At 39.5% G+C, this 18,535-nt stretch overlaps 1 protein-coding gene across 7 annotated transcripts in view; it reads right to left on the reverse strand.

Moving 5' to 3' along the window:
* Positions 1–18,535, reverse strand: part of sh3pxd2aa (SH3 and PX domains 2Aa) — a 158,535-nt gene that overhangs the window by 39,986 nt on the left and 100,014 nt on the right. For 4 of the 7 annotated variants that reach the window (XM_017698996.2, XM_017698992.2, XM_037543540.1 and 1 more), the window contains exons 7-8: positions 9,498–9,545; positions 4,521–4,649 (exon numbers count right to left, since the gene is read on the reverse strand). In XM_017698996.2, coding sequence (XP_017554485.1) covers positions 4,521–4,649; positions 9,498–9,545 — 177 coding nt within the window. Of the gene's footprint in view, positions 1–4,520; positions 4,650–4,755; positions 5,021–9,497; positions 9,546–18,535 lie in introns of those variants that run through there. The other 3 variants (XM_017698994.2, XM_017698995.2, XM_017698997.1) reach the window with 2 other exon arrangements.

Consider the following 18,535-nt stretch of genomic DNA (forward strand, 5'->3'; position numbering starts at 1 on the left):
AGGGAGTGGAAGGGCGTGGACCTCAGGATATTAGTTGCAGAGGTTTGCATTCATAGTACTATATTGTTCAAACAAGGTAGTGGTCCAGTTGCTTCAAAGGCAGTTAACATTGCCAAAAATAGAGTATGTGAAATGTGTAGTTTCCCTCTAGAGAACCCAAGTGACTCCCTTCATTGCACTTCTTGCATAATTCTCAGAAATCTGTGTATATTATTTTATGCTAGCTTGGTGGAATATAATATGTGAAACATGCAGTAAAATCTACTCCTAAAAACTCACAGAGCCCAACGTACCATGTACAAAGCCCTTTTGCACCAGTTCAGGCGCAAACTGAACGCATTCTGCTTGCATTTTACACATACAGGACTGCTTCCTAAACATGCAGTTTAAAGCATGCATACGTTCACGGTATGGTCTCAAAAGATGTGTCCAGTTAGATGCCACAACTGCTTCCTCTAAGGATGTGCACATATACTCGAGTACATGGTTAACTATCCCAGGTGCTAGTGTCTGAATTCTGAAATCACTATTCAGGTATATGTTGCATTTCGTTACAGGACTGTAAAAATATACAAACCAAAACTTCAGTAAATTACACTGATTTTATGTTGTAAGATAAAATATAAGATAAATGTGTTTAAAGTGTGGACTTTTGCTCGTATTTGTGAGTATATATACCATTACTGCTACTCTAAAACTGCCATGGCCACATTGCCAAAGACAGGTTGTTAAGGAAGCTGAATAGCCTAGCTGAAAGTTAGGTCCATAAACAGTTAGAATGTGAACTCTTACAGATACTCGAATAACAAAATTAGTTAGAATCCCTAATTTGAATCCTTAGGACCAAACATACACATCTGAGAAGTATCCTGTGATGTGACTACAATATGTGCAAGCATTCCATATCATCATTTCACAAATACTTTTTTTCTTAGCTGTAGGGACCAGAATAATACCCATGTATGATTTTCTGGTTTGAAATAACCTCCAGTCTCCATCACTGATCTTTCATATTCTCTTTTATCTGGATCTTGTTGATGGACCTTTATTTCACAGCTCCTTTTAAACTCTGTGCTTTTTGGTCTCACAGTTGCATGATAAGCTGCTACCTTAGTAATTTAAATGTTAAATTCTGATGCATTGCTAGTGCATTTTGTGGTTGCATCAAGGCACAATTTGGGCTGTGCCTGGCTCTCATTTCTCTCGAGCTATTTTTGCTTTGTTTGAGTCATAAATTACTTAAGTAGTTCCAATGCTGCAATAGTTCTATAATCAAGTTCAAATTAAAACTCTAAAGAGCAATAAAATTGCACTTTGAAACACCTGAATTTTGCCAATAATTTCCAGTCTTGCATGTAAACTGCAACCCACTACAAACACTTACTTGGACATTTACTGAAGTTCTGGAAGACATCAGTGAAAACATAAGTGAGATTCTTTATCCTGTTGTTGGTTTGGGGTGCATGGCACAGTAACCTACAGCTGCTGCAGGACTCATTGGATGCTATTATGAAACTGAGGAAGAGGGGGACTTTCCATCCTTTCCCCTTTAACGACACAGAGGAGTGCCAGAATCGCCTGCCCTCTGCCAACCACTTCCAACAACAGCAAAATAGCAATTTCAGATCAGCCTGATATGACTGCAGACGTGTGAATTAAGGTTTGTAACAGCAACTATATCTACCTGTGGATGCAGAAAAAACACCACTCGTTAATGATTTCCAAAGATGAAACAGCATGTGTTATGGATTTAAGACAATACGGTCCAGGGTTTGAAGAGTTTGCACTGTTGGAGGCTAGATTCCCCTTTCGAGGAAAAGCTAAATATGCTTCGAGGAATTCAGAAAGTCACAGGAGGATGAGACCTGAGCGTTCCTGCCTGGCACTTAAAATCTCTGGCTTGTAGATCTTTCTCTCTCTCAATAAAGCCTGCTTTGGTTTTTTACTAGATAATGTTGTAGCTTATAACTCCAGATGGACATGAATAAGCTTTGCCAGGCTCGTTTGTCCTCCAACACATCAACAGCTTGCCGAGACCCTGTTCTGTTCGCTTGAGCTTTCCATTAAAACAGCTGGAGTCTAACTGGAGCAGATGAGGCCAAGGGGCAACAACTGAGGGACGAGAACATCCTGAGAACCAGAGAAAAAAGCCAGGACACCAGGAATGAGAAGCTCCTAAAGATTTATCTTCATAATATCTTACGATGACCCCATTTTCAGTTTACATGTCATATGGTGTAAATCTAAAAAAATCTTTAAAAAAAAACAAAACAGCATCTTCTCTTTGTTGCGGAACAAAGTCGATCGAAACTGTGGATATGCTAACTACAAAAACATGCACTTGGCTTAGAGTATAGATCATTTACAGTGAGTAAATCAGCTATCGAAAGGTTCAATTACAACACCAAGTTACTGAGATCAACGTGCCAGAGGGAATCGGCAATCGTGCCGAAAGAAGGATGGAGGTCTGGGATTTTAAACAAGCACACATAATTGTTTGGCTTGGCACAGCTGGCTAATGATGTCATCACTGCTCCAGTTTTGACTACAGTTCACATCCAGTAGAGAGGATACTATGGTTCCCCTGAACGCAAAAAAATGGCCCTAAATTACAGTTATATATGTCTTTTTTCATTCATGTGTTTTCTTTGTGCGTTTGCTATATAATTTTTGGTGGACGTTAGCTTCAAAGCCTAGCCATGTCAGAAACTACCCAATAACAGATTTCTTTTAAAGGCTTATTTGAAATGGGCACATCAGAGATTTTTACAACCAAATGCTGTTCTGTTTTTCTTCTCTATTCTCCTTTTTGGCACATATAGTGTGCACAAATGAAATTTGTGTTTGAATATTCTTTAGTTCAAACACTTCATGGTGTTTGTGGAACATTTGCTGAAAAGTCCCTGGCAACTGGTGCAGCTGCAAAATGGGCCTGTTGAACACAGATCACTAAAGCTAAAAGCTAGAAAGCGCTTTAGCAGAACTCCAACTTCAAAAGCATCTAACAAACAAGAGCTTTGTGAAACTTTAGCTTCAGAAATTCAGTCTTGTAAATAAAGCTCTTGAAGATGAAATTTATAAATTCCAAGATTAAATCAGACCTAAAAGATGGACCACATCTGGATAAAATGTGGTTGAAGAAGATAGTTTTTTTTTTTCCATTCCTTGGTTCCCCCACATAAAACAATATGCTTTCTGTATTCGATGTGAATGAGAATCACAGAAAAATACATTAAAATGGGTCTGATGGCAAAAACACACCCTACAGTAAGAGGCTAGCTCTTGGAAAACATTAGCATGGCTAACTAAGATTGTCCAAAGCACTGATAAAATATCAGTGCTGAGTGTTTGGCTAAAGGCTAAAGTGTTTGGCAAGCTTGACAATGGGGGAAAGTTTCAGAACTTTGGATGAAAATGCATGCTGATGCCAAGCACTGCCTTTCTCTGCAGCATATCTGAAGAAAGCTGATTAGGCAGAATGAGTCTTTTTTGCTCTGTTGTCAATCTCAAAGTTTTGCCTTGCTGGAGAAGTGCAACCTTCCTTCCAGCCCATCTCTGAACTCCAGAGAAAGAGGGAGGGCTGGTAGTTATCATGCCTGTCTAGGATACATTCCTAATGGGAAAGACAACAGTCTGGCCTTCTGCCTGGAGCTCTGGGGGGGAGGACATGGAGGCAGGCCAACTGACCAACCGACTGACCAACCAAGTGGCCAAAACAACACCTCCAGGTGGAGCCAAGAGCCAGACTGCAGATTCAGATTGAGGGAGAAGAGGGGGATCCAGAGCAGGAGGGGGAGAGGGAGTGAGGGATTCTTGAGGACAAAGAGTCATAGAAGAAAAGAAATGAAAGACAATATTATGATAGTATCAGTTTGAGGTATGGATTCTGCAACAAGAATCAGCTACAGTGGGTTCAATTGTACATAACTCTTAAAATAAAGGTGCCAAAAAGAGGCCACTGGAGTGATGCCCAGAGATGTGTGAGATGTAAAATTGAAAGAACTTCCACATTAAAGGTTTCTCCTACAACTGTACATCCAAGCCAAGAACCACTTAGGAACTTTTAAGGCATGAACTTAAGCATAGTCACATAGGTTTGTGCCCTAATCTTAGGCTAAAAACAACCAGCTTGACTACCAGTGTACATATTTGTTAACCCTTTAAACTGCAGGGTTATTATTCAGTTGTAAGCCCTAAAGCTTATCCAGTAACTGTCATGAAATTAATACATAGTTATGAGAGTGAGAAATTGGAGTGTAAGAGAGCCCTGCAGGTTATAGGGTTAACATATATAGCATATACAACATTTACTTGATTTGAAGGTGTCCATCATGAATAAAACATTTGACATCAGCATAATTCTGTCTTTTACATACTTTCAGCAATCAAAGTGTTGATGTAATGCATTTTATTCACTTACGCAGCTGAGTCCAGTAAGTCTGCATTACAATGCATTAGTGTATTTTCAGTGCATCTGACCTGTATGTATACAAGTATGTTTGCATGTCCGGCCAACTCACCGCTTTCGCTCTTCTCGATCACGTCCACCGTCTCGCCGGCTCTGAGGCTGATCTCGGAGTTCTCCTGCCGCTCATAGCTGGCCACAGCCACGTACTGCTCCAGCACCATGGGCTCCCCGCTGTCCAGGCCTGCAGGCGAGGGGAAGAAACATGCAGTCAGCCAGCGGCCCGCTGCCCCGCTGTCCCTAGCGCCGCTGCCCCTGCCCCTCCAGCCCCTGTACGCTGCCATCCACACCTAACACAACTGAAGCCCCTGCATGCTCCACAGCTTCTGGCCATATAGATCCAACAGCCTTCCCCCGAGCCTAGGCCGGAGGCTCAACAAACTTCGAAAATTAAAAGACGGGTTGGAGCTCCTTCAAGGAGGAGACTGCCGAGCAGGCTTGCTTTGGTTCTGAAGCTCCATAGTATTGTGAGTTTGTGCGAGGGAAGAATGAAATGGGGGGGAAAAAGAGAGACGGGGAGAGAGAAAGAGAGAGAGAGTTGCTAACAGCTGGGGATGTAACTCCGGAGTGGTGGGCTGGAGGAGTTTCTCTGCTGGAAAATAAACAGACCGGAGAGAGAGAGAGAGAGAGAGAGAGAGAGAGACAGAGAGAGAGGTTGGCCTCTCTCTCTTGCTCTCTCTCACCCTCACTTGCTCTCTCTCCTCCCATTCAAAGGGTTAGGCAGTCGTTAGGGGGGGTTGCATGAAAAACACCAATCAGAGCAGTCTACTCTCCAGGCCTTAAATAGAAACATATGAGCAGACTCAGGGAGAGCGAGAGAGCAAGAGAGAGGAAGAGAAAGAGAGAGAGACTGTTTATGTGAAACACGAGAAGAAAGCATTTCGACTCGGGCTAGGCTGCTCTTTTCCTCTTCTCCCTCTATACTTTCTTTGTTTGTTTCTATCCTTCGTATCTTTGCTCCTCTCTCAATTACCTGCTGCTACCAATGGTATAAGTGCAAGAGAAAATCTAAAGCATGGAGACAGATCTTCTGTACAAATCCAGGACCGTCCACATGTAAACAGAAAACTTTGGTCATTTTATTTGTAACTAAAATCTAAACTAGCTTAAAAATCCAAAAAGCCAACCTAAAATGCAGTCACTCATGTCGTTTTATAGCATTTACAGTTTGTGTGTGTTTCCAGGTATATGGTGATGCACTGGGCAAAGTTCTCTCCCTTCCAGTCTCTGTTTGTCTAGGCGAGGGGTTAGCATATGAAACGCTAACCTGGACATGCTTTCTGCATGTTCCAATGGAAACTGATCCCAGATCAGCCATAAATAAGTGGCTAAAGAGAAGGACAGGCTGGATGGAAAGCATGCAGGACATGTGCTAGACACCACACCGAGATTCCATAATGTGAAGACCACGTCTAGCAAGAAAATAGCTTGTTAAGTAAAGCAAATAGGAGCATGTTGCTAAAGGAGACACGCTGCTAAAAACATTAGAAAAATCCAAAGAAGGAAAAAAGCATTGCATCATTTAAGGACTGAGCCTTAGCATGTTTTGCTGATGCAGCAACTTAGGGAAGGATTCATTTGGAATTTACTGAGTAAATGGTTAGCACTGGATTTAGCGCAAGTGATTGAGAAACCTCTTCTATAGTGAGGCATTGTTGTGACATTGCTGCTAGAAACCACATCATGATTCCATAGTGTGAAGACCATGCTAATAGCCAAGCCTGCTAACTGTCAGCAATATGAACACATTTCTAAAAATTAGTACTCAAAAATAAAGAAACACATTCTATTAGTAATCCTTAATTTAGGGATCCAGCATTATGTTATGTTGATGCTGCTTGTTAAGAATGATCAGTAACTGAGTATATGGTTAGAAATGAGATTTAGCAGAAGTCATTTATAAAGCTCTTCCACAGCAAGTACGATGTTGAATCTTTGCCTGAGCTGCTCGACCCCACACCAATATGCTTCCGTACTGTGAGGACCATGCTAATGGTCTAGCAAAAAAAAAGCTTGCTAACTCACAGCAAAACTAATATTATCAGGGTGCTAATGAGAGTGCATGCTAAAAATATTACAAAATGTAAAAAGCTAAAAGTATCCCATCTGTAAACCTTTGTTTTGCTGATGCTGGTAGTTGTTAAAGAGACTGTTAAGGATTAAGTTATGATTTACTGAGTATATGGTCAGCATTAGGTTTAGCATAAGTGATTTTTAAACCTCTTCTTCAATAAGTACCATGTTGAGGCTTTGCTTGAGCTGCCAAAAAGACTCCTAATGCATTTTCATCAGAAGCTTGAAATAAGCCTGCTGGCACAATGTGGTCTTCCAGCTTTACAAATGCTTTAGTAAGGATTAATGGGGAATCCTTCCACACAAGATATTTATCACTGTAGGGGGGCAGAGAGGCGTGCTCAGGGTGTCTTGCCTTAATCAACTGTCAGGAATGGCATGACCTAATTAGAAAGGCTTCACGCTAAGCAATGTTGCATTTATTCAACCACAATGTTGCTCAACTTAACAAATGAGGCTCCACTAAAAGACTCAAACTTGTCTGAGTGGTTGAGGAAAAAAATAGGCGAACATTCAGCGCTGTTTGGACAGCGTGTTACGTTTCTGTGCCCTTGGTCCAAACATTTCGCTTCCTTTCTTGGAGATAGGAGCCAAAGGAAGGCTGTGGCAAAGAACAAAGTATACACAGAATGAGTGTGTCCTGGCAAGAGCTTCTACCACTTCCACTGAAGACTCTCTGCTACTGTTCCTATATGGACACACGAGCACTAATACATTACTTCCTTGGAAAACATTTCTCTTATTGTCTCTTTGTTATGCGAAGTAATATGGAGTGCTTTCTTCCTCAACTCTGTACCAATTATACTGACTGTGTGTGAGGAAACAAGGGGGAAAATACTCCCCATATGGCGCCGGCCTTGGCCAGTGTTTATCTCGGAAGGATGAGCGCATTATTTGTCGAAATGTTTATTTGCAGGCTGTCATTCTTTAAACTTGGTGAGGTTCGGGAAGGAGGTCAGAAATGAAGAGGCCATGTTTTACAATGTCACCTTATAAGCTGATCTCTGAACAGCTGTTTGATAACATCTTTAGACATGTTAATGCATTTTAATGGGTTTATACATAGTGTTTATTCTCTATCTGCCACTGTCTATTTAACATGTAGTCCTGTTGTAAGTGGCCAGTCCGGTTTTGTAGCAGAGAAAAGCCCATCAGTTTGAGCTACAAGTGTTTAAGCTGAAAAAGGTCATCCTTACTTCTAAGCAGCCACGAAAGAGCGCCATATTTCATCCACAGCTGATAAATTAATATCAAGATGTTTTCTCTCTAGTCATTCATCCAACATAAAGGAAAAGCCAGCTGTTTTTGACCAAGAGCTATACAACACAAAGGTTATTACAATCTGACTGGTAAAGAGAGTATTTATTATTATATGGATCATTTTACCAAATTGGCCAAAAGTCAGACTTTTAACTGACATAGACTTTAGACTAAAATACTTTCACTATGAGTGACCCTATACCTTAATTATATTTATTTTGTTAAAACAAATGACTAAACATTTCATTATCACAAGCAAAATAATCATAACACTATCCAAATTCTACCAAATAGCAGCGATTGTTTTGGATAATTTTGAACAGAACTCAAAAGTGCTAGTTAGGGCATGACTAGCAAGCAAGCACAACTTTAAAAAGTTTACACACAAAAAAATGGACTTTACTGCAGAAAATGTGTGTTTTGGTAGTGACAATTTAACGTTAAACTGATATTCAGACTTTGGGATATATTTACTTCAAAACAACGAGATCTAATTGCTCACCATGTGGTCAAAAGGGGACAGGGATTCAGGTCCACTACGTGACCTAAAATGAATGGGCGTGACTAAAAAAGGCTCCACCTATGGACTAAAACTCAGTATTTTGGTAGTGGCAGGAAAATGTTGATTACTATTAAGTTTTTTATTAAGAATTAAGATTTAAGATAAATCTAAATCTTTCAATTAGACTTCACAAGAAATTGAAAAGAACATTGAAAACTAAAAAAAAACATTTTAATGGTTAGGGTTTGGGACAGACACCTCCATATAGTATCTTCTAAATAATGATACAGAATATCACATCTTCTATAGAGAACAAATTTGAATATGGCATTTTCTGCCAACTGTAGTGCACAATTTCTATTTATGTGCTGCATTGAAAAAACTTAAACATAAAATGTACCATAACTTTTGCAGAGGCCACTTTTTATGTTGTCCCCCTCCCCCGCAATATGTTGAATTTAGCAAATAAACAGTAATTGTCTATTAAAATATGCAGCAACTTATTTTCATCTAGAAAATCGACAAAACAAGTAATTTGGCCAGGAGTGCCAAATTTTGCACATGTACATCTGTGCAACTAGCTAGTTTAGCCTTCTCTTTTGCCATGTATAAATGTTGAGGTTAAGGATACAGCATTCATGTGACTTTCTGGGCAACGCTATGCAGCACTTTAGCTGCTTAAAACATACTTCATGTGAATGCAGCCTTTTGGAGCTATTCTCTCAGTGATTTGTATTATTTTCAGCTACCATGCTGTTTCTCTGAAGGGCATATGGATTTAAGGGTTCTCAACAGCAGCTGGACAGAAATTGTAAAATAAACATGTTACTAATTCTCTACAGCATAAGTTCCCACCACTGGTCCTACAGTACCCCTGCCTGGGATGTTTCCTGCTATGACACACCTATTTTAACTGAGAAAGGGCTTGTTATTTAGACGGTGAGTTGGTTCAGGTGTGTTTGGATCACAGAAAACACTAACACGTGTAGGATCAGCATACTCAGAGACCAAGACTGGCAAACACTGGTCTATCGATTGGGCTACCACTTTAAGACAACTTTAAGAAAAACACTCAGATCTCTTTCAATAAGCAAGGAAAGGAAAATAAAAGATGAAGAATTGGAGGTAAAGTAAAAAGGCATGCTGTTAAAGCTGACAATCAGTGCAGATACACACATTCACAGCAGGCATAGCTACCTGAGGCCTCGGACTTGGTGGGACTGTCCTGTAGGCCATACATCCACACTTCAGGTAGTAGAGCAGAAGAGAAAGGAAAGGCAGAGAAAGAAAGAGAGGAAAGATCAGTGCAGTGAAGAACAGAGCAAAACATTGTCATGCCATATTATTTCTTATGAGCATGTAATCAATATGAGTATGTTTGAAGACATGTGCTAACAAAGCTGAACACATGTGCTAACAAAACTCTCTCAGTCACATATTTTTATGGCAAATGCAGATGTACAAAATCAAGGATTAGTGGCTCATTTTGGAAAAAAATGCATTTTTTGAGCAAGTAGGAAGTAGGAAGAAATGTTCTTAACTTTTAATGCATATTAATAAAACAAGATTTTATTCCAAGTAATTTTGAACCATTTCTATTATACCAGACATCATGAAATTCATTGTAAAGGGCAGCTGCCATTTTCAAATGAATACAATTACATAAATACATAAATAAAATAAAATAAAATTTTAAAAAGGAGTCACAAGGTTTTGATTTGAACGTTTTGATAGAAGATTTGATCACCACTCTTTCTAATACAAGGCATTTTGGATGTTAATTTCTTTTTCTAAACTATACAGGTTTCTCAATCATTTTAGAATCATCTACAGCTCTTGACTGGGTTTCCCATATGAAATGATTCTTAGCCCAAAGATGATTCTTAAACGATATTAACTCTTTCTACCAGTTAAAACTTTAATACTACAATGCTTTTGGGAAACTGGGCCCAGTTCAGTATGGAAATAAATGTAGCTATTTGAAATCTAGTGTAATTCCACATGGCTGGCATTCTGGATTATTTTATACATTTATCTAAAACCAAACTGGCTTTAAATTGTTGAAAACCTCTGAACAATGAAACCAAACTTTAGAACAGTAACAAACTACTCCAGAAAGTTTTTGATGCACCCTTAAACCTTTGTTCTACTCCAGTTCCTGAGACATCCAAATCAGGTAATCATCATTTTCCAGCCTTTGACTACCTCATGATGCACAGCAGAAGGTGGGCTAGCTTGGGAGTCCACAGATTGGGAATGACTTAGAATATCTGTACTATCCTTTGAAGAGATTCTATCCAGGAAATGGTGAAACTGCTCAAGCAGGAATGATGGTAAATAGCCTGGCCAATGCTCCTGTACAGCTGCTCTGTAAGACATCATCTGGTAACAATAGCCAGCTGCGGTCCTGCTGATAAGATTTCGTCTGGTTGGGCCGCAAGAATCAACATGACAGTGAAGGTAGGGTGTGTTAGGGAGGGGGTAAATCCAGTTTGACCCCTCCTCTCTCACACATACACTCATACACCGCATCAAACTCAGTCAGGAAATTAAATGTCATGCTGAGAGAATACAAGGAGACACTGGGGGGCAACCGAAACGAGGACACAGGGAGGAGTGTGTCATTCCACTCTCTATTACTTCAGATAGACCATCAAAACATGCGTATCCCTTTCGCCTGCATGACGACAACACCACCATGAATAACATAATAAAGTTCACAGACACACAGAGGCAAGCTGCAAATCATTAGTAAAATCAGTCCAATGCATTCATATGTTTTTTACCTCCAAATTCCCTCAGAGGGACCCCTCCCTCTCTCTCCACCTCTCTACTTCATTTCTTCTCTCATCCACCTAATCTCTCCATTCCTCACACTGCTACACCCAGCCTAGCCCATACGATAGCAATTATCCATCCATCCATCCATCCATTATCTTAGCCGCTTCTCCGTCAGGGTCGCGGGGGGAGCTGGAGCCTATCCCAGCAGTCTTCGGGCAGAAGGCAGGATACACCCTGGACAGGTCGCCAGTCCATCGCAGGGCAGACACACAGACACAGACAGTCACTCACACACTCACACCTAGGGGCAATTTAGCATGTCCAATTGGCCCGACTGCATGTCTTTGGACTGTGGGAGGAAACCGGAGAACCCGGAGGAAACCCACGCAGACACGGGGAGAACATGCAAACTCCACACAGAGAGGACCGCCCGGCCGGGGAATCGAACCCAGGCCCTCCTTACTGTGAGGCGACAGCGCTACCCACCATGCCACCGTGCCGCCGCCGATAGCAATTATGTTGAAGGGAAATTCCATCAATATTTCAAAATTTCCGCATAATTAAATGGTTGAGATGTATAGAAAGTCATTCAGAGTGGTCTGATCTGAAATCTGTTCTTTGCAGAGAAATTCAGTGACTCTTTACACTGGTGGTGACAGGAACCCGGAGTTGCAACGTCTACAATACAAATATAGCCATTTTATACACTATCCAAAAATACCATAAATCTACACGTGGCTCCTGAGTTTTTATATGTGACAGTGATGTTTTCAAAATAGTAATAAAACAAAATTTATTAGTACTATGTTTGCTTACAGTGACCTGCATAAAGCTCTCAGACCTGAATGTATTTAAACAAAGTGTTAAGCCAAAACCTTTTAATCAGCTTGGCTCGCAATACAGGAATGTTTAGTTAAAGCCAGACAAAATTAGATCGTAGAAAATCAAAATTAGATGTTCAGAGTCTCTCGTACTTTGAGACAAACTGCAAGTAATTCAACTGCAAGTCTCAAGCCAATTTGCAGATAAATCAGACACAATTCTCAAAGTTTTTGATTTTATCAGTTCAAGTTAGCCAGTCTACATTTGAGATCATCTGCTGAATGCCATTATGAGATATGCCTGTTTTTTTTTTTTTGTTTCTTAGGGTTAACAATTATTAACTCATTATTCTTAAGTCTTATGAATTACTGCATGAATTATTTACTAACTACTCTGAAACTAATATGTAAGTTATGTAGTTACGAGAGTGAGCAACATAAATATGGATACACATAATTAAAGGTAAAGTGGTTGAAATAGATCATGTACAGTCCCCAGCCCTACAGACAGAAAACACTGATATTAGTTTGGAAATTTTAATATTGGATTTTGAGGTTTGTATATGATGTGGTAATCTTACATCACCAAACAAAAGTCGTTCTCATGCACAACAAAACAAGCAGAGAAGATCTATCAAGTGCAGATTCTGAACTTCCAATCAATATCACACTTGTGTTTGTAAGTAGACGTGCTCAAAATCTCTTTTTCTTGAAAAACTTGACATCAAATCAAACAGACAAAAAGTGCGATAGACTCAAACTTGCAACACCTCTCAACTTCTAAGGCTTTTGATTACTACATGGTGGGCACACACGGGGTCATATGGTTATGCTTGGCTTTAGTCCTTAGGGAATGAGACTGGAATGAATTCTTAAAAATAACACGAAATGGTACCAAATGCCCAAAACACAGGAACACCACCCTGTCCCAAATGTTTAGCACTCATCAACTGACTGATATTAACTCTCCACCTCCCATTATTCCTCCTAACACGAACACGCACACGGTTATTTCAGATTTGTGAGGTGATGAAAGAGGCAAGCGAATGCTGGTGTTTTTGTTTCGCATAGACTCCTGCAGTGACCACATGACCTCTCCCTTATAGTAACAGCTCTCTCTGAGTTTAAAAGAAGTTTATCGTCCTGACCAGCTGTCTTTAATAGTTTTGCAGTTTGCCGCAAATTCAGTTTGAAGAGAGCCCACCTTATCTATTCCATTCTATGATACTCTCGCACTCAGGCTGCACAATACAAAAAAATGTCTGGGGTCATCAAAATACCCTCAGATACTCATCTATGATTGTTTAGGATGCTCACACTACACAATAAAAAAGTGAGTGGTTAGACAATGATCCTGCCTGGATAATGATGCAATAACAGTAAACAAATTGTGCACTCCAACTTGTTACTAAGAGAACTTCATTTAACAAACTTTGCTTATTTTGCAAAACTACTTATTTGTACAAAACCTAAATATGTAGCATCATAATTACATTTGAATAGCAGTGAATAGAGCAACATTACAAGAGTGTTAGCTCTTGATTTCTGGCAGCTGGAAAAAATATATGAAGATGATAAAAATGCTGCAAATATGTAAATTATGACTCATTAGTGAGAATGCATATACAGCATATCAAAAATTGCAAGCTGCTAATTTGGTTAATTAGTGTGATAACTCGATGTCTTGCATGCAACTTTGCATCATGTAACTGTCAAGTTTCATGGAAATTATGTCACAGGAAACTCATAACATGCAACTAGTTAAAAATGAAATGAAAAGGATTGAAAATGAAAGTTTTTCTGGTAAAGCCAGGCTAAGGGTTAAAAAATTCTTTCCATCCTCATCCATGACAAACAAAGCAAGCAGGCAGGCAGTGGTCAAACCCCAACATATGGCTTCAGCCTGTTGTTGGCATGTGTATTTACAGCATTTCATCATTCTGATACAACTATCCAAAACATTATAGTCCCCGAGAGAGATTTCATGTTGATCTGCGTAAGAGGGAGAGGTGTTGAAGGCTAGTGCTGATAAAAGGTCACTATTGCAACTGTAAATCAACTAATGGACAACCAGAGCTAGCTGTGAGGGAGAAACAGAGCTTAGTGTTCATGCAACCATGCTGATCTGTAAGATATAAACAATGCTAACACAATATTAAGTGCACTGAAAAAGTGCTGCACTGAATTGATTTGATTGTTCATCATTTCCACATGAACAAAATCTCTAACATTAACAACACAAAGTTGTCTTCCAGTAAGTCCCAGCAGTAATTGTGAAAATATTTTATTTATCTGGAAATGATGTCCACTTTTGAATTCAGTAAAGTGGATGCACTGTTGTTTTCAGTGGACACACACACTGAAGATCCACTGCAATGAGAATGGACGAGTGTGCGAGTAAAGCAGGCTGTTCTACATCTGTTCTCCAGTCCACAGAGATTTTTTTTTCTCAACTTGAGTCACGTGATGAACACATTGCTACTCCCTACTTAAACATTTCCCCTTGAGGAGGGTGTGGAACACAAATACACACACACACACACACACACACACACACACACACACACACACACACATACAAACACACACACACACACATGTTTACTGCATGTTGCATTACTGAATACTCTTCCTCTGACCATCAACCTGCATTATTAATGTGTTTTAAATGAAGCAACCCAGTAATGCTAGAATCAACACTGAAAAAAGACTAAAAAAGGGAAAGATAACATCTTAAATACACTTCCTCTGCTCTGAATGACCACCTACTGTCCACTTCGGAGTATCTGTTACTGCACAATTACAAAAATCTTGCCTTTTCTTCTACAAGTATTGAATATCCGACCAGATAGTGGGCAAAGAGAAAAAACAACATTACTTAATTTAAGCATTGTTCGTTATCTCTGCTGCAGCAAAGGCATGGATCTTTTATATTCATCCTTTCTCACTTGTAGCTCAATGAAACAATTCAAGAAATTCTGTCGAAAGACAGAAGTTGTTTGCAATTTTGAATTCATGCCACATTTGTACTTGTGAGCAAAGGAAAACCAATTTCATTTTGATTTAAATGTGGTCAGTCATTGCTGTCTTATTTTGTGGAAAGAAAAACCTTTTTAGGAAACCTTTGTAAGTTAAGTGATCCTTTTTTTAATCCCACAACCGGGGAAATTCCACCTCTGCATTTAACCCATCCGTGAAGTGAAACACCATATACACACTAGTGAATACACACACACTAGGGGGCACACTTGCCCGGAGCGGTGGGCAGCCCTATCCATGGCGCCCGGGGAGCAATTGGGGGGTTAGGTGTCTTGCACAAGGACACCTCACTCAAACTTGTCAACACAGAATGTAACTTAAAAGTTAATGCAATTCATTGCACAACTGACTATGTGCTGCAACATATTTTAATTACACAGTTCAGATAAATAAAAAGATTTTATGCTTTCTTATCTGTTAACTGAATTATTATTTTGCCCTTTTAACATAGTGGCTAACAGTGGCTAGCAGCAGGACTTACTGAGTCCCACAGGGATTCTAAAGGTGATGTATTTGCATAATGCATGCTGGGAACTGTAGTGAGGAAACCCTGACAGAAGAAAAGACGAAACAGATACAAAATCGCGAATTCCGACAAACCGATGAGGTTTAAAGGGGCAATGCTGGACTACAGAATATACAAAACATAATAAATAACATAATAAGTGCAATTTCCAGGACAGAAACTTTCAAGCATGCTAACACAGCAAGAAAAAAAATGAATGAAAGATAAAACTATTTGCTTTCATTTACTGTTAGCAACACTAGCAATTATTCTGACTGAACTATTGCCTTAACCAAACAAGCTATTGACCCTTAAATCTCAGTGTTTTAACACAGTTATGCCAACCACTTCAGACTCAGGCTTTTTTGGTTTGCCCACTGAGCTCCAGAACATACCAGGGTAAGCAGTGGAATTTTTTTAAAAAGTGCACTCCAAGCTAAAAGCAAATTCGTAGTAAAACCACACTGACCCATTTAGGATCGCTGCTTTCAATGAAAACACACACACACACACACACACACACACAGAGAGCCTTGCCCTTCTGTCCTCTATAACTTAAAGTACTCCCTCCTCAGCTCCTCTGTCTGTCCGGTACTCCTCCGTTTCTGCCTCACACTCATTTTTCTCCCCCCTCCCCAACATCAACCCCCGCACTTGAGTAAACAGTATTAGCCAGTGCTACGTCACAATGTAACTTTATCCCAACTGCCACGTAAGCAGGCAGGGGTCCGTCTGACTGACCGCCATTCCCCGTAAAACCACACACACACACACAGACGCATGCACATACACACACACACATACATCTGGTTCTCACATGGGTAAAAAACAGAAAAAGATAGAAATTAATGCAGTAAGAGGGAAGGAACCCTGTGCAGCATATACAAACTCAATTTCTTGCCAAGAAATGATGCTACGTGCTGGCTACGTAATATATTGTTTATTAATCATTACAGTAATACTTGCCTTTGCGATGCTGATATCAGAAGACTGCAATCTAAAAAAACATCTACACTCAAAGAAATTAAATCGCTCTGTTGTTGGTTTTAATCAATTTTACCCTTTTGCTATTACTTAATATGCATGTAACTCAGTGAAACTGTCGGTTGTGCTGTTTCAATAGAATTTACAGAGTTGTCAAATTTACTTAATAACTGTTTGTTTGGTCAGTGTGAGCTTGTTGACTCAACATCTTTGCTTTTGGCTCCTGATATTATCCACTTGCATACAGTTTTGCTTCTTTAGCCTCTTTGTGTTGTGTTTCCCTCTGGCCTACCTTCCATTGTGTGTGCATCTTTCTTATATTCCAAAATTAACCACCTGGCCCAGGGGTCAGCAACATTTTTACTGCCCTGTTGTGACTCCAGAGCAAAATTCTTGACAAAATTAAAAAAAAAAAAAAAGATCTTAAACTCTGGAGTTAATGTATAACTGTTTATTCACCCTTTAACCCTGATGGTTGGCATGTAGACTGCTGGTCACCATTGCAATGCAGGCAACAGTCTCGCCTAGCAAGTAGTTAAGGTAAAGGCAAAGAGAGAGATTTAAGATGAACATTGATCATTTGGAGACAAATTATTTGCATTTATAAGCACTCAGCTGATTTCCTGATACATTTAATCTGCAACAAGAAACTGTCATACACTCAAAAGATGTGAGGCTGTAATCAGCTTTTCGTTCGCTAGCTTCTTGTTTAAATTCTCCCATTTAAATGGTGGAACATTCTGGTGCCTCAGGCACCAATTAAGGTGGAACAGAGAAAATGTGAACAAGAACTGGCGAATGACAAGGTGACTTCAGCCTCATAAAAAGTCAAATGTTGAGCGACATTTTACAAGAAACTGTTCTACTTTTGAGACAAAGTTTCCTGCTGGAGATGTGAGAAAAGTGTCTGTACCTGAGCTAAAGCTTAAAGCAGAGCAAACAAGTATGCATTTTCGTTAATATTATAATTTTAGCTATATTTTTACTAGAACATTAGCACATATTGAGACATATTTACAGCCAAGATGGTGAAACGTTACCTTAATAAAATGGACGTAAAATGTTGTGGCTCCCAAGGTGGTTTTTTTTGCTGAACCTTGATCACATGGCTCTTCTTAACATTTGGATTTCTGACCCCAGACCTAGTTCCTTTGTTGGTGGCTATGAGAGCAAATTACCACACACCCTCCTGCTGAGTGAGATTCTATGGCAGCACAGTAGCGTATCTAACCTAAGCCTATTAACTTGTATTGCATTTTCTCCTTTAATTAGTAGAACATAATCATATTAACTTCACTGTTGGAGCAGCACATACAAAATTCAGTTCATTATAATTTACTTAACCCACTTGTGCCTTGAAGTTCACTTAAATCCACTGAGTACTTAGTTGAGTGGAACCACTTTACAAGGCATCTTTAAGTAAATCCAACATTTTTTGAGTGCAAAGACTGTAACATACTAATTGTGACACGATTAAAGAACGCAAATATGTATCAATACACTTTTTTGGGTTTTTTTCTTATGAATTTTGATGAATTGTTTACAAAGCAAAAAAAGCAAACAGACAGGCAGAATGTCTCCAAAAATATCCTTTTCCCCCACAAACAGGCAAAGTATCACAAAGAGTAGGTTTTATAGTTCCAGTCTAGAGCTGAAAGTTTATGGCTGCTCTCTCTTACAGCTCGGATAAGCATAACTTAGTTTTATCTGCTTTTGGAAGACGCATGTTACGAAGCAGTTTGTCAAAAAGTTATATTTGCTGAGACACAGCTGATCAGTCAAGCCTGTTCGCCTATGAAAGTTCACAAAAATGATCCAAATTAGGCATTTTGTCCATCACAGGCCCATTAGCCTCACAGGGAATGCTTCAAATGCTGAATAACATTTTGCCTAAAAGCGTCTCAGTATTGCATTTTCTCTAGATCAAATGCTCTCCTCATCACAGCAAATTAAATCAGTATAGCACTGCTGTTGTAACTTTAGTAGAAGGAAAAAACTTCTTAACATCTCCTAATTAGGGCTTATTGAATCCACAGATAAGACAGTTTCTATTGGCCCATCTGTCACGAAATGTTTACACACTGCAAATCATACCTGATGTTTTC

The sequence above is a fragment of the Pygocentrus nattereri genome, chromosome 12 (genome assembly GCF_015220715.1).
Source record: "Pygocentrus nattereri isolate fPygNat1 chromosome 12, fPygNat1.pri, whole genome shotgun sequence".
Lineage (NCBI taxonomy): Eukaryota > Metazoa > Chordata > Actinopteri > Characiformes > Serrasalmidae > Pygocentrus > Pygocentrus nattereri.